Source organism: Anomaloglossus baeobatrachus, chromosome 7 (genome assembly GCF_048569485.1).
Source record: "Anomaloglossus baeobatrachus isolate aAnoBae1 chromosome 7, aAnoBae1.hap1, whole genome shotgun sequence".
In the NCBI taxonomy this organism is placed as follows: Eukaryota; Metazoa; Chordata; class Amphibia; order Anura; family Aromobatidae; genus Anomaloglossus; species Anomaloglossus baeobatrachus.
The window spans coordinates 281,848,128-281,862,773 of record NC_134359.1 but is presented as its reverse complement, the minus strand read 5'-3'; the positions used below and the strand labels follow the sequence as shown (position 1 = coordinate 281,862,773).

At 42.0% G+C, this 14,646-nt stretch overlaps 1 protein-coding gene across 1 annotated transcript in view; it reads right to left on the bottom strand.

The window, feature by feature from the left end:
* Positions 1-14,646, bottom strand: part of MAPK8IP3 (mitogen-activated protein kinase 8 interacting protein 3) — an 87,628-nt gene that overhangs the window by 55,741 nt on the left and 17,241 nt on the right. The window contains exon 2 of the mRNA XM_075318269.1: positions 902-1,022. Within this exon, the coding sequence (XP_075174384.1) occupies positions 902-1,022 (121 nt within the window). The remainder of the gene's footprint in view (positions 1-901; positions 1,023-14,646) is intronic.

Below are 14,646 nucleotides of genomic sequence, written 5' to 3'. Positions count from 1 at the left end.
AAACTCCACTGACTCTACATATAGGTAATGCACACTTAAAATGTATCCCTTATTCCTCGTATTTCAATTGCAGCACTTACATCTCTGAGCACTATGCACTTTATTTATTGATAGTGGTTTAAAAGGAATATTTATGGAGAACACTCTATATTTTACTGTGGTTTTCTATTTTACACATGAAGTATTTAGCATTATCTCATATATTAGCATTTGTTTACCTATTTTTAGTAGTCCCTCTGGTATTTATATTTGCATATACTGCCTTTAGAATTTCCCTTTCTATTATTGAATATTTTGCTCCTCTATTGTTTTTAATTATTTGTCTACTTTTTAACATTTTTCAAATACAAAAATATATATATTTTACTTTTGATGGTGTTTTGATTCATATCGGCGGATGTACACCATACATTTGTCCATGGGAGCCTTTTTGAGATAATCGTTGCATTTATTGAGCACCTTTTGAGGGATCGTTTTGATTGATTACCTCCTGCTCCTTGTCTGACAGAATGGTGAAAGGGCGCGTAATCACTATAAAAGGGGTAGAGCTAAAGATACGGCACTGTGCTCCAAAAAGATGCGCCAAGAAGTTAGCGCAAATTTATGGCAAGCGGCTCACACTGGGCTGAGCACCGAGTGTCCCCGAGCACAGGCACAGCGGTGCTCACGTGAGTGGTTTGCAGACGTAAAGCATCCGAACTCTGGATATTTTTTTTGTAGCCTGTGTTTGGTACAAACACCGAACCTCGGGATCGCTCATCTCAAGTCGTGAGGAATAGCTGTGAGCCGGAAGAGCGTCCCCCCAATATCCATCTAACGTGTGTGGCCTCAGTCATACAATATCATTATTACTATTAAGTAAGACATGGATTCACACATACTGATGCTCAGTAATACATACTCTGGTCAGCATAGTTTTTGGTTTTTAGCTCTTGCTGCCGAGCCTGGAATTCAAGGCCCTCCACCTGGTATTGTAGATCTTTCTTCTCCTGCTCCAATGAATCTTCAAATTCAATAAATTTCTGAAAGAAAGTGTAACAAAAAATAAATATATATAATAATGATCCCTATTTTCTTGTCACTGAAGATATTGGTCATATATAGTCCATATTTAGAATGGTTGCTACTAGTGATGAGCGGGCACTACCATGCTCGGGCGCTCAGTACTTGTAACTAGTGATGAGCGGGCACTACCATGCTCAGGTGCTCAGTACACGAAACTAGAGATGAGCGGGCACTACCATGCTCGGGTGCTCAGTACTCGTAACTAGTGATGAGCGGGCACTACCATGCTCGGGTGCTCAGTACTCGTAACTAGTGATGAGCGGGCACTACCATGCTCGGGTGCTCAGTACTCGTAACTAGTGATGAGCGGGCACTACCATGCTCGGGTGCTCAGTACTCCTATCTAGTGATGAGCGGGCACTACCATGCTCGGGCGCTCAGTACTCATAACTAGTGATGAGCGGGCACTACCATGCTCGGGTGCTCAGTACTCATAACTAGTGATGAGCGGGCACTACCATGCTCTGGTGCTCTGTACTCGTAACTAGTGATGAGCGGGCACTACCATGCTCGGGTGCTCAGTACTCCTATCTAGTGATGAGCGGGCACTACCATGCTCGGGTGCTCGGTACTCGTAACTAGTGATGAGCGGGCACTACCATGCTCAGGTGCTCAGTACTGGTAACTAGTGATGAGCGGGCACTACCAGGCTCAGTTGCTCAGTACTCGTATCTAGTGATGAGCGGGCACTACTATGCTCGGGTGCTCAGTACTTGTAACTAGTGATGAGTGAGCACTACCATGCTCGGGTGCTCGATTCTCGTAATGAGCAATTGGACGCTCAGATGTGCGCGACTTGTGTACCAAGTGTAATGGAAGTCAAAGGGGAACTCGGACATTTTTGCTGAAAATTTCCTGGAAAAATGCTCTAGTCCCTTATTGACTTCCATTACACTTGGTACACGAGTCGCGCCCATCCAAGCGTCCAATTGCTCGTTACGAGGATCAAGCACCCGAGCATGGTAGTGCCCGCTCATCACTAGATATGAGTACTGAGCACCCGAGCATGGTAGTGCCCGCTCATCACTAGATATGAGTACTGAGCACCCGAGCATGGTAGTGCCCACTCATCACTAGATATGAGTACGGAGCACCCGAGCATGGTAGTGCCCACTCATCACTAGTTACAAGTACTGAGCACCAGAGGATGGTAGTGCTCACCCATCACTAGTTACGAGTACAGAGCACCCGAGCATGGTAGTGCCCGCTCATCACTAGTTACCAGTACTGAGCACCCGAGCATGGTAGTGCTCGCTCATCACTAGATATGAGTACTGAGCACCCAAGCATGGTAGTGCCCACTCATCACTAGATATGAGTACAGAGCACCCGAGCATGGTAGTGCCCACTCATCACTAGATATGAGTACGGAGCACCCGAGCATGGTAGTGCCCACTCATCACTAGTTACAAGTACTGAGCACCAGAGGATGGTAGTGCTCACCCATCACTAGTTACGAGTACAGAGCACCCGAGCATGGTAGTGCCCGCTCATCACTAGTTACGAGTACCGAGCACCTGAGCATGGTAGTGCCCGCTCATCACTAGTTACGAGTACCGAGCACCCGAGCATGGTAGTGCCCGCTCATTACTATTTACGAGTACCGAGCACCCGAGCATGGTAGTGCCCGCTCATCACTAGTTACGAGTACTGAGCACCTGAGCATGGTAGTGCTCGCTCATCACTAGTTACGAGTACCGAGCACCCGAGCATGGTAGTGCCCCCTCATTACTATTTACGAGTACTGAGCACCTGAGCATGGTAGTGCTCGCTCATCACTACCGTGTTTCCCCGAAAGTAAGGCCCTGTCTTACATTAATTTTACCCCCAAAAGTCCCACCCTGCCTTACTTTCGGGGGAGGCCTTACATTGGAAAAAAAATGACAATCCTCCCCCCTGCAGCCTCCCCATTGTTTGAGATCCGGCATCCACCCCTTCCTCCCCCCTGCAGCCTCCCCATTGTTTGAGATCTGGCATCCACCCCTTCCTCCCCCCTGCAGCCTCCCCATTGTTTGAGATCTGGCATCCACCCCTTCCTCCCCACTGCAGCCTCCCCATTGTTTGAGATCCGGCATCCACCCCTTCCTCCCCCCTGCAGCCTCCCCATTGTTTGAGATCTGGCATCCACCCCTTCCTCCCCCCTGCAGCCTCCCCATTGTTTGAGATCCGGCATCCACCCCATCCTCCCCCCTGCAGCCTCCCCATACAGTGGTTCTGCCCCCCACTCTGCCACCACACACACTGACACATACGGTACCGGTACAGCCCCACACGGCACCCACACACATATCGTACCGGTACCGTACACTGACACATACAGCCCCATACGGCACCCATACACATACCGTACGTACACGTACACACACACACACACACAGCCCCATACGGCACCCATACACATACCATACGTACACACACACACACAGCCCCATACGGCACCCATACACATACCGTACGTACACACACACACACACACACACACACACACACACACACAGAGTTTCGGAACTTACCGAAATCGGAGCGAGCCTGCAGGCGGTGACGTCGCGGCTGATTTCGGCCAATCAGCTGCTAGCCGGCTGACTGGCCAATCGCAGCTCGAGCTGAGGGCCAATCAGCTGCGAGCCGGCTGACCGGCCAATCGCAGCTCGAGCTGAGGGCCAATCAGCTGCGAGCCGGCTGACCGGCCAATCACAGCTCGAGCTGAGGGCCAATCAGCTGCGAGCCGGCTGACTGGCCAATCACAGCTCGAGCTGATGGCCAGCAGGCAGCCTTGCGGGGGCCATTCACCGGAGGCGGACCACGGGTGGCACGAGACTGGAGAAGGCCTGGATGGAGCGAGGGAACAGCGGCAGCGGTAAGTTCCTGTACTTTCCCCAGGGACCCCCACCCATATGCGGCCTTACATTCCCCGGCCCCCCCGCTACCCTGCCTTACAATCGGGGGGTGCCCTACATTGGCGGACCCCCCCGAAACCCCCACCCTGCCTTACTTTCGGGGGGGTCCTACTTTCGGGGAAACACGGTAGTTACAAGTACCGAGCACCCGAGCATAGTAGTGCCCGCTCATTACTATTTACGAGTACCGAGCACCCGAGCATGGTAGTGCCCGCTCATCACTAGTTACGAGTACCCAGCACCCCAGCATGGTAGTGCCCGCTCATCACTAGTTACGAGTACCGAGCACCCGAGCATGGTAGTGCCCGCTCATTACTATTTACGAGTACCGAGCACCCGAGCATGGTAGTGCCCACTCATCACTAGTTACAAGTAACGAGCACCCGAGCATGGTCGTGCTCGCTCATCACTAATGGCTATGCATGAGGAGAGAGAAAATTTGTGTACATACTCCATCCAATGCAGAAATATTCTATAATCGGTATCCTTCTCTTTATGAAATCAGAGACATTTGGACATTGACTGAAGGTCTAATACACATCTATAGGCCACTTCCTTCTCTGAGGAAAAAGGTCTATTATGGCTACATATTGTGTGCCTGGAGCCTTAAGAACATCATTATCAGAAAACAAGATATTTGATTCTATTTTTGCTAATTATATGATCCATATGTGAATTAATAAAAAAATAACATTTAAAAATTGCAGTTTTCTTGACCACTTGATGTCAGCACAACAGAATGCAGCAAAGGCTGGTAAGAAAAAAAATCATCTTGCTTTACAGCGTGCAGTAAAACTAAGAGTCATTACCTTATTATCACCAATGAACTGTCATAGCAGCATTGGACTCTGTTCAGATTACATATTCTGACACTCTGCCCAATGGTTTCTCTGGTGTCTGGAATTAACACAGGCAGAGTCGGCAGTCAACCAGCTGTGTGCTGATTCATTGTGCCAGGCTAGCAAGAGTTAATATCTGCTAGTCTGCTTACTCCTTTAATTAAATGTTGTGAGGAGACCTATCACATCTGCTCCCCTCCTATTTATGCTGGTGGAATCCTTCTACCCATGCCAGCTATAGTTTATTCTATGTTGGTCTGTGAGGTGTGGTGTCCAAGACTTGCTGGTGAAAGTTGTGCTTAAGTTGTGCCTATCGCTTGGAACAGTTGTAGAGTTTACCCCTGTTGTTTTGTACTTTCTTCCTGCTCTTGTTTTCCTCCTGAATATCTTATTGTCTTTACCTTTATGTGTGCGTGTTGTGTGACAGAGTTTTGATTTTTCCCTTGTCTGTCTTTATCTGTGGGTTTATACACACTCCTGTCCCCTCCCTCCCTGGAGAAGAGGGGAGGGGGAATCGAATCAGGACTGGTCAGGATCAGGGCCAGGAAGGAGACTCAGGCCTCTCCATCATCAGGAGTATCCTTGATTTTAGAGATAGTATAGGGTCTCCTAGATTGACGGACAGCTTAGGAGCCCCGGTTCGCTAATATCCCAAAGTCATTGGGACATGAGCTATGGGAAAAATATACGGTACTGAAGGCTTTCACAATGATACTGTAAATAGGAATGGAGAAAAACAGTGTCCATGGACATACAGTTAATCCAGCTAATACAATTGTTTAGTGGCTCCTGTGTCATACTGTCTGGGGGACACATATCAATACTGTCACACGTACGAGTAGGTTTAGCTGAGACATCCAGTGCCTCATGACCAGTGCTCAACATTGTAATTTCACGCCTAAACCACCAATTAGCAGTATCCAGTTTTGGCATTGATCACCTGTCGATCAGCGGGTCGGCTAATATACCCGGCATTGCTGCTGCACCTATAAACATGAGAGCATTGATTTTTTTTAAGTAATACAAAAACATTGATTTACTCTGAAGCTCATTGTGTGCACTCCATCAGTTTGTGAATTTCCATCTAAATATATCATTTATTCCAATCTCATCCACTCTGTTACACTTCATAATAGTCTTAAAGGGATTGTGGAAGAAGGAACAGCGCCACACCTGTGCATGGGTTATGCCTGGTACTGCAGTTCAGATCTATTAAAGTAAATAGGAGTTGAGCTCATGGCCTCTCATTAGTAGCCAAATCATCATTTTGTGGCCACTTCCGCAGGGCGCTCCGGTGGACTCCTGCTCCCTAGACATATATATGAGGCTGAGTTTGCATATCACATAACATATATGACTGGGCGTCCTATACGAGGAGGCGGCACGTGCAGATTCCCGAGTGAGGGATGATATTACCTGTCATTAATAATTCACAATGTGAACACGCATCACAGCTGCTTCCTCCAGACACTTTCTGAAGAGCGGAGGAGCGGCAGCGCTCACATCCACAGCCAGCTCCAGAATACGCTCATTACTTACTCATTGACACATTACTAATGGCGCTAAAGATATAGTGTATTATGTACCAGTGCATTATAGATAGATAGAGGGATATATGATAGAGGGATAGATGAATAGACAGACAGATAGATAGATAGATAGATAGATAGATAGAGGGATAGATAGATATTGGATGGATAGATGAACAGAGAAATAAAGTAATAGATAGATAGATAGATAGATAGTTGGATAGATAGATGGATAGATAGATGGATAGATAGATGGATAGATAGATGGATAGATAGATAGATAGATAGAGGGATAGATAGATAGATAGATAGATAGATAGATAGATAGATAGATAGATAGATAGATAGATAGATAGATATTGGATAGATAGATGGATAGATAGATGGATAGATAGATGGATAGATAGATGGATAGATAGATAGATGGATAGATAGAGGGATAGATAGATAGATAGATAGATAGTTGGATAGATAGATAGATAGATAGATATTGGATAGATAGATAGATATTGGATAGATAGATAGACAGACAGACAGAGGGATAGAGGGATAGAGATAGATATATAGATATTGCATAGATAGATATCGGATAGAGGGATAGATAGATAGATAGATATTGGATAGATAGTTAGATAATAGAGGGATAGATAGATAGAGGGATAGATAGATAGATAGAGGGATAGATAGATAGATAGATAGATAGATAGAGGGAAATATGATAGACAGACAGAGGGATAGATAGATATTGGATAGATAGATAATAGAGGGATAGATAGATAGATATTGGATAGATAGATAGATAGATAAAGGGATAGATAGATAGATAGATAGATAGATATTGGATAGATAGATAGATAAAGGGATAGATAGATAGATACAGTTAGGTCCAGAAATCTTTGGACAGTGACACAATTTTGGCGAGTTGGGCTCTGCATGCCACCACATTGGATTTGAAATGAAACCTCTACAACAGAATTCAAGTGCAGATTGAAACGTTTAATTTGAAGGTTTGAACAAAAATATCTGATAGAAATTGTAGGAATTGTCACATTTCTTTACAAACACTCCACATTTTAGGAGGTCAAAAGTAATTGGACAAATAAACCAAACCCAAACAAAATATTTTTATTTTCAATATTTTGTTGCGAATCCTTTGGAGGCAATCACTGCCTTAAGTCTGGAACCCATGGACATCACCAAACGCTGGGTTTCCTCCTTCTTAATGCTTTGCCAGGCCTTTACAGCCGCAGCCTTCAGGTCTTGCATGTTTGTGGGTCTTTCCGTCTTAAGTCTGGATTTGAGCAAGTGAAATGCATGCTCAATTGGGTTAAGATCTGGTGATTGACTTGGCCATTGCAGAATGTTCCACTTTTTTGCACTCATGAACTCCTGGGTAACTTTGGCTGTATGCTTGGGGTCATTGTCCATCTGTACTATGAAGCTCCGTCCGATCAACTTTGCGGCATTTGGCTGAATCTGGGCTGAAAGTATATCCCGGTACACTTCAGAATTCATCCGGCTACTCGTGTCTGCTGTTATGTCATCAATAAACACAAGTGACCCAGTGCCATTGAAAGCCATGCATGCCCATGCCATCACGTTGCCTCCACCATGTTTTACAGAGGATGTGGTGTGCCTTGGATCATGTGCCGTTCCCTTTCTTCTCCAAACTTTTTTCTTCCCATCATTCTGGTACAGGTTGATCTTTGTCTCATCTGTCCATAGAATACTTTTCCAGAACTGAGCTGGCTTCATGAGGTGTTTTTCAGCAAATTTATCTCTGGCCTGTCTATTTTTGGAATTGATGAATGGTTTGCATCTAGATGTGAACCCTTTGTATTTACTTTCATGGAGTCTTCTCTTTACTGTTGACTTAGAGACAGATACACCTACTTCACTGAGAGTGTTCTGGACCTCAGTTGATGTTGTGAACGGGTTCTTCTTCACCAAAGAAAGTATGCGGCGATCATCCACCACTGTTGTCATCCGTGGACGCCCAGGCCTTTTTGAGTTCCCAAGCTCACCAGTCAATTCCTTTTTTCTCAGAATGTACCCGACTGTTGATTTTGCTACTCCAAGCATGTCTGCTAGCTCTCTGATGGATTTTTTCTTTTTTTTTCAGCCTCAGGATGTTCTGTTTCACCTCAATTGAGAGTTCCTTAGACCGCATGTTGTCTGGTCGCAGCAACAGCTTCCAAATGCAAAACCACACACCTGTAATCAACCCCAGACCTTTTAACTACTTCATTGATTACAGGTTAACGAGGGAGATGCCTTCAGAGTTAATTGCAGCCCTTAGAGTCCCTTATCCAATTACTTTTGGTCCATTGAAAAAGAGGAGGCTATGCATTACAGAGCTATGATTCCTAAACCCTTTCTCCGATTTGGATGTGAAAACTCTCATATTGCAGCTGGGAGTGTGCACTTTCAGCCCATATTATATATATAATTGTATTTCTGAACATGTTTTTGTAAACAGCTAAAATAACAAAACTTGTGTCACTGTCCAAATATTTCTGGCCCTGACTGTATATGATAGAGGGATAGATGAATAGACAGACAGATAGATAGAGGGCTATATAGATATTGGATGGATAGATAGATGAACAGAGAAATAAAGTAATAGATAGATAGATAGATAGAGGGATAGATAGATAGATAGATAGAGGGATAGATAGATAGATAGATAGATAGAGGGATAGATAGATAGATAGAGGGATAGATAGATAGATAGATAGATATTGGATAGATAGATAGACAGACAGAGGGATAGAGGGATAGAGATAGATAGATAGATAGATAGATATTGGATAGATAGATATCGGATAGATAGATATCGGATAGAGGGATAGATAGATAGATAATAGAGGGATAGATAGATAGAGGGATAGATAGATAGATAAAGGGATAGATAGATAGATAGATAGAGGGAAATATGATAGATAGACAGACAGATAGAGGGATAGATAGATATTGGATAGATAGATAGATAGATAGATAAAGGGATAGATAGATAGATAAAGGGATAGATAGATAGATAAATAGATAGATAGATAGATAGATAGATAGATAGATAGATAGATAGAGGGAAATATGATAGATAGACAGACAGATAGAGGGATAGATAGATATTGGATAGATAGATAGATAGATATTGGATAGATAGATAGATAAAGGGATAGATAGATAGATAAAGGGATAGATAGATAGATAGATACATAGATAGATAGATAGATAGATAGATAGAGGGAAATATGATAGATAGACAGACAGATAGAGGGATAGATAGATATTGGATGGATAGATGAACAGAGAAATAAAGTAATAGATAGATAGATAGATAGATAGTTGGATAGATAGATGGATAGATAGATGGATAGATAGATGGATAGATAGATGGATAGATAGATAGATAGATAGATAGAGGGATAGATAGATAGATAGATAGATAGATAGATAGATAGATAGATAGATAGATAGATAGATAGATAGATAGATAGATATTGGATAGATAGATGGATAGATAGATGGATAGATAGATGGATAGATAGATGGATAGATAGATAGATGGATAGATAGAGGGATAGATAGATAGATAGATAGATAGTTGGATAGATAGATAGATAGATAGATATTGGATAGATAGATAGATATTGGATAGATAGATAGACAGACAGACAGAGGGATAGAGGGATAGAGATAGATATATAGATATTGCATAGATAGATATCGGATAGAGGGATAGATAGATAGATAGATATTGGATAGATAGTTAGATAATAGAGGGATAGATAGATAGAGGGATAGATAGATAGATAGAGGGATAGATAGATAGATAGATAGATAGATAGATAGAGGGAAATATGATAGACAGACAGAGGGATAGATAGATATTGGATAGATAGATAATAGAGGGATAGATAGATAGATATTGGATAGATAGATAGATAGATAAAGGGATAGATAGATAGATAGATAGATAGATATTGGATAGATAGATAGATAAAGGGATAGATAGATAGATACAGTTAGGTCCAGAAATCTTTGGACAGTGACACAATTTTCGCGAGTTGGGCTCTGCATGCCACCACATTGGATTTGAAATGAAACCTCTACAACAGAATTCAAGTGCAGATTGAAACGTTTAATTTGAAGGTTTGAACAAAAATATCTGATAGAAATTGTAGGAATTGTCACATTTCTTTACAAACACTCCACATTTTAGGAGGTCAAAAGTAATTGGACAAATAAACCAAACCCAAACAAAATATTTTTATTTTCAATATTTTGTTGCGAATCCTTTGGAGGCAATCACTGCCTTAAGTCTGGAACCCATGGACATCACCAAACGCTGGGTTTCCTCCTTCTTAATGCTTTGCCAGGCCTTTACAGCCGCAGCCTTCAGGTCTTGCATGTTTGTGGGTCTTTCCGTCTTAAGTCTGGATTTGAGCAAGTGAAATGCATGCTCAATTGGGTTAAGATCTGGTGATTGACTTGGCCATTGCAGAATGTTCCACTTTTTTGCACTCATGAACTCCTGGGTAACTTTGGCTGTATGCTTGGGGTCATTGTCCATCTGTACTATGAAGCTCCGTCCGATCAACTTTGCGGCATTTGGCTGAATCTGGGCTGAAAGTATATCCCGGTACACTTCAGAATTCATCCGGCTACTCGTGTCTGCTGTTATGTCATCAATAAACACAAGTGACCCAGTGCCATTGAAAGCCATGCATGCCCATGCCATCACGTTGCCTCCACCATGTTTTACAGAGGATGTGGTGTGCCTTGGATCATGTGCCGTTCCCTTTCTTCTCCAAACTTTTTTCTTCCCATCATTCTGGTACAGGTTGATCTTTGTCTCATCTGTCCATAGAATACTTTTCCAGAACTGAGCTGGCTTCATGAGGTGTTTTTCAGCAAATTTATCTCTGGCCTGTCTATTTTTGGAATTGATGAATGGTTTGCATCTAGATGTGAACCCTTTGTATTTACTTTCATGGAGTCTTCTCTTTACTGTTGACTTAGAGACAGATACACCTACTTCACTGAGAGTGTTCTGGACCTCAGTTGATGTTGTGAACGGGTTCTTCTTCACCAAAGAAAGTATGCGGCGATCATCCACCACTGTTGTCATCCGTGGACGCCCAGGCCTTTTTGAGTTCCCAAGCTCACCAGTCAATTCCTTTTTTCTCAGAATGTACCCGACTGTTGATTTTGCTACTCCAAGCATGTCTGCTAGCTCTCTGATGGATTTTTTCTTTTTTTTTCAGCCTCAGGATGTTCTGTTTCACCTCAATTGAGAGTTCCTTAGACCGCATGTTGTCTGGTCGCAGCAACAGCTTCCAAATGCAAAACCACACACCTGTAATCAACCCCAGACCTTTTAACTACTTCATTGATTACAGGTTAACGAGGGAGATGCCTTCAGAGTTAATTGCAGCCCTTAGAGTCCCTTATCCAATTACTTTTGGTCCATTGAAAAAGAGGAGGCTATGCATTACAGAGCTATGATTCCTAAACCCTTTCTCCGATTTGGATGTGAAAACTCTCATATTGCAGCTGGGAGTGTGCACTTTCAGCCCATATTATATATATAATTGTATTTCTGAACATGTTTTTGTAAACAGCTAAAATAACAAAACTTGTGTCACTGTCCAAATATTTCTGGCCCTGACTGTATATGATAGAGGGATAGATGAATAGACAGACAGATAGATAGAGGGCTATATAGATATTGGATGGATAGATAGATGAACAGAGAAATAAAGTAATAGATAGATAGATAGATAGAGGGATAGATAGATAGATAGATAGATAGAGGGATAGATAGATAGATAGATAGATAGAGGGATAGATAGATAGATAGAGGGATAGATAGATAGATAGATAGATAGATATTGGATAGATAGATAGACAGACAGAGGGATAGAGGGATAGAGATAGATAGATAGATAGATAGATATTGGATAGATAGATATCGGATAGATAGATATCGGATAGAGGGATAGATAGATAGATAATAGAGGGATAGATAGATAGAGGGATAGATAGATAGATAAAGGGATAGATAGATAGATAGATAGAGGGAAATATGATAGATAGACAGACAGATAGAGGGATAGATAGATATTGGATAGATAGATAGATAGATAGATAAAGGGATAGATAGATAGATAAAGGGATAGATAGATAGATAAATAGATAGATAGATAGATAGATAGATAGATAGATAGATAGAGGGAAATATGATAGATAGACAGACAGATAGAGGGATAGATAGATATTGGATAGATAGATAGATAGATATTGGATAGATAGATAGATAAAGGGATAGATAGATAGATAAAGGGATAGATAGATAGATAGATACATAGATAGATAGATAGATAGATAGATAGATAGAGGGAAATATGATAGATAGACAGACAGATAGAGGGATAGATAGATATTGGATGGAGGGATAGATAGACAGAGGGATAGATGGATGGATAGATGATAGAGGATTGGATGGATAGATAGATAGATAGATGGATGATAGATAGATAGATAGATAGATAGATGGATAGAGGGATATATGATAGAGGGATAGATAGATAGATAGATAGATAGATAGATAGATAGATAGAGGGCTATATAGATATTAGATGGATAGATAGATAGATAAACAGAGAGATAAAGTAATAGACAGATAGAGGGATAGATATATAGATATTGGATGGATAAAGAGATAAAGGGATAGATAGATATTGCATGGATAGATATATACATACATAGATAGATGGATGGATAGAGGAATGGATGATAGAGGGATAGATATTGGATGGATAGATAGATAGATAGAGTTATAGACAGAGAGTTATAGTGATAGAGGAATAGACAGATAGATATTGAATGGATAGAGAGATAAAGGGATAAATAGATAAATATTGGATGGATGATAGATAGATAGATAGATAGATAGATAGATAGATAGATAGATAGATAGAGTGCAATCGTATCCAGCCTAAAAGGTCCCTTTGGCCCCTATGAAAATACTATTGCTATTAAAGACTAGTGTTAATTGGGGCCCCGTTGGAGATTTTGCATGCTACAAGTTATGCCACTGTAGAGGGATTGAGATCTAGTGGATGGGTAGATGAAACTGTCACTTTAAAAAAGTCAAAGAACATCCATCATGAACAGCGACCATTAAGAGCCCACCATGGGGTCCGCAGCCAGCAGAGACCTCCATCACCATTAGTCATCTGTAATGTGTAGCCTCAAGCTGTTGACCATGCAACAAGCTGCCGCCATTCATTACCTGCTGATGGCAGGACGGCATTGGCACTCTTCTAACCACATGTTGACCCCTGTAATTTATTTTTCCTGTGCCACGGTGCAAATGTGCAATTCACAGCAATTCCCCGATGCCCGAGCTAGAAATTGAATTTTTACTGTTATTGGGGGATGATAAGTGGAACACCGGTTCAGATAAGACAATTCCGTCTTGGGAAATTGAAAAAGTAATAGATTGTCACTAATGTCAACAACTGATACGTATTTCGCATATATTTTGGTAAAATGTAACAGCAAAATGTGATCTACATCTGTCTCCTGCTTTACAGAAGGTCAGTGGGATGAAAAGAGAATGACTCCAGGATCTGACTACACTGGGTTTTTAACCATGGAAGCACATAGTAGTTTTTATTCACTAAGTCATGCTGTAGCTTTCCAAAACTGAGGCCCAGCACTGCTTTGTTACCCAGAACTGGCCATGACACCAGGTCATCCCCAGTCTTCTGTCCCTTAAGGGACCAGTAGCCACAAATTGCTTCGACTTCAGCCAGAACGTTACGTGGCCCCTACCTTAGCAAAACGTTCATTAGGTTCCTCCTTCTTCTCTTACTAAAGTTTTAGTCACACATCATTATTTATATATTTTTATAATTTCTTTGATTCTGCACTTAAAAAAATAACTGCAGATTTTTAGGCTCAAAATAGAAGCCTCTGGTGAAAAAAAGGACCAAAATTGCAGAGTTCAGCAGCATCTATAAACTCACAGTGGGTAAAGTTTTCATGGTAGATATCCAAAGTAGAAGAAATCGGGTTTTAAAGCCGCGCTGGAATCACAGATTCCAAGGTTAATTTAATTCCTTTATTGTTTATACAGGTCAATGCGTTTCAGAGATATATCCATCTCCTTCATCAGGACATCAAAGGAACAATCATTGTTCCTTTGATGTCCTGATGAAGGAGATGGATATATCTCTGAAACGCGTGATTTCAGCGCGGCTTTAAAACCCGATTTCTTCTACCTTGGATATCTACGTCTACTCC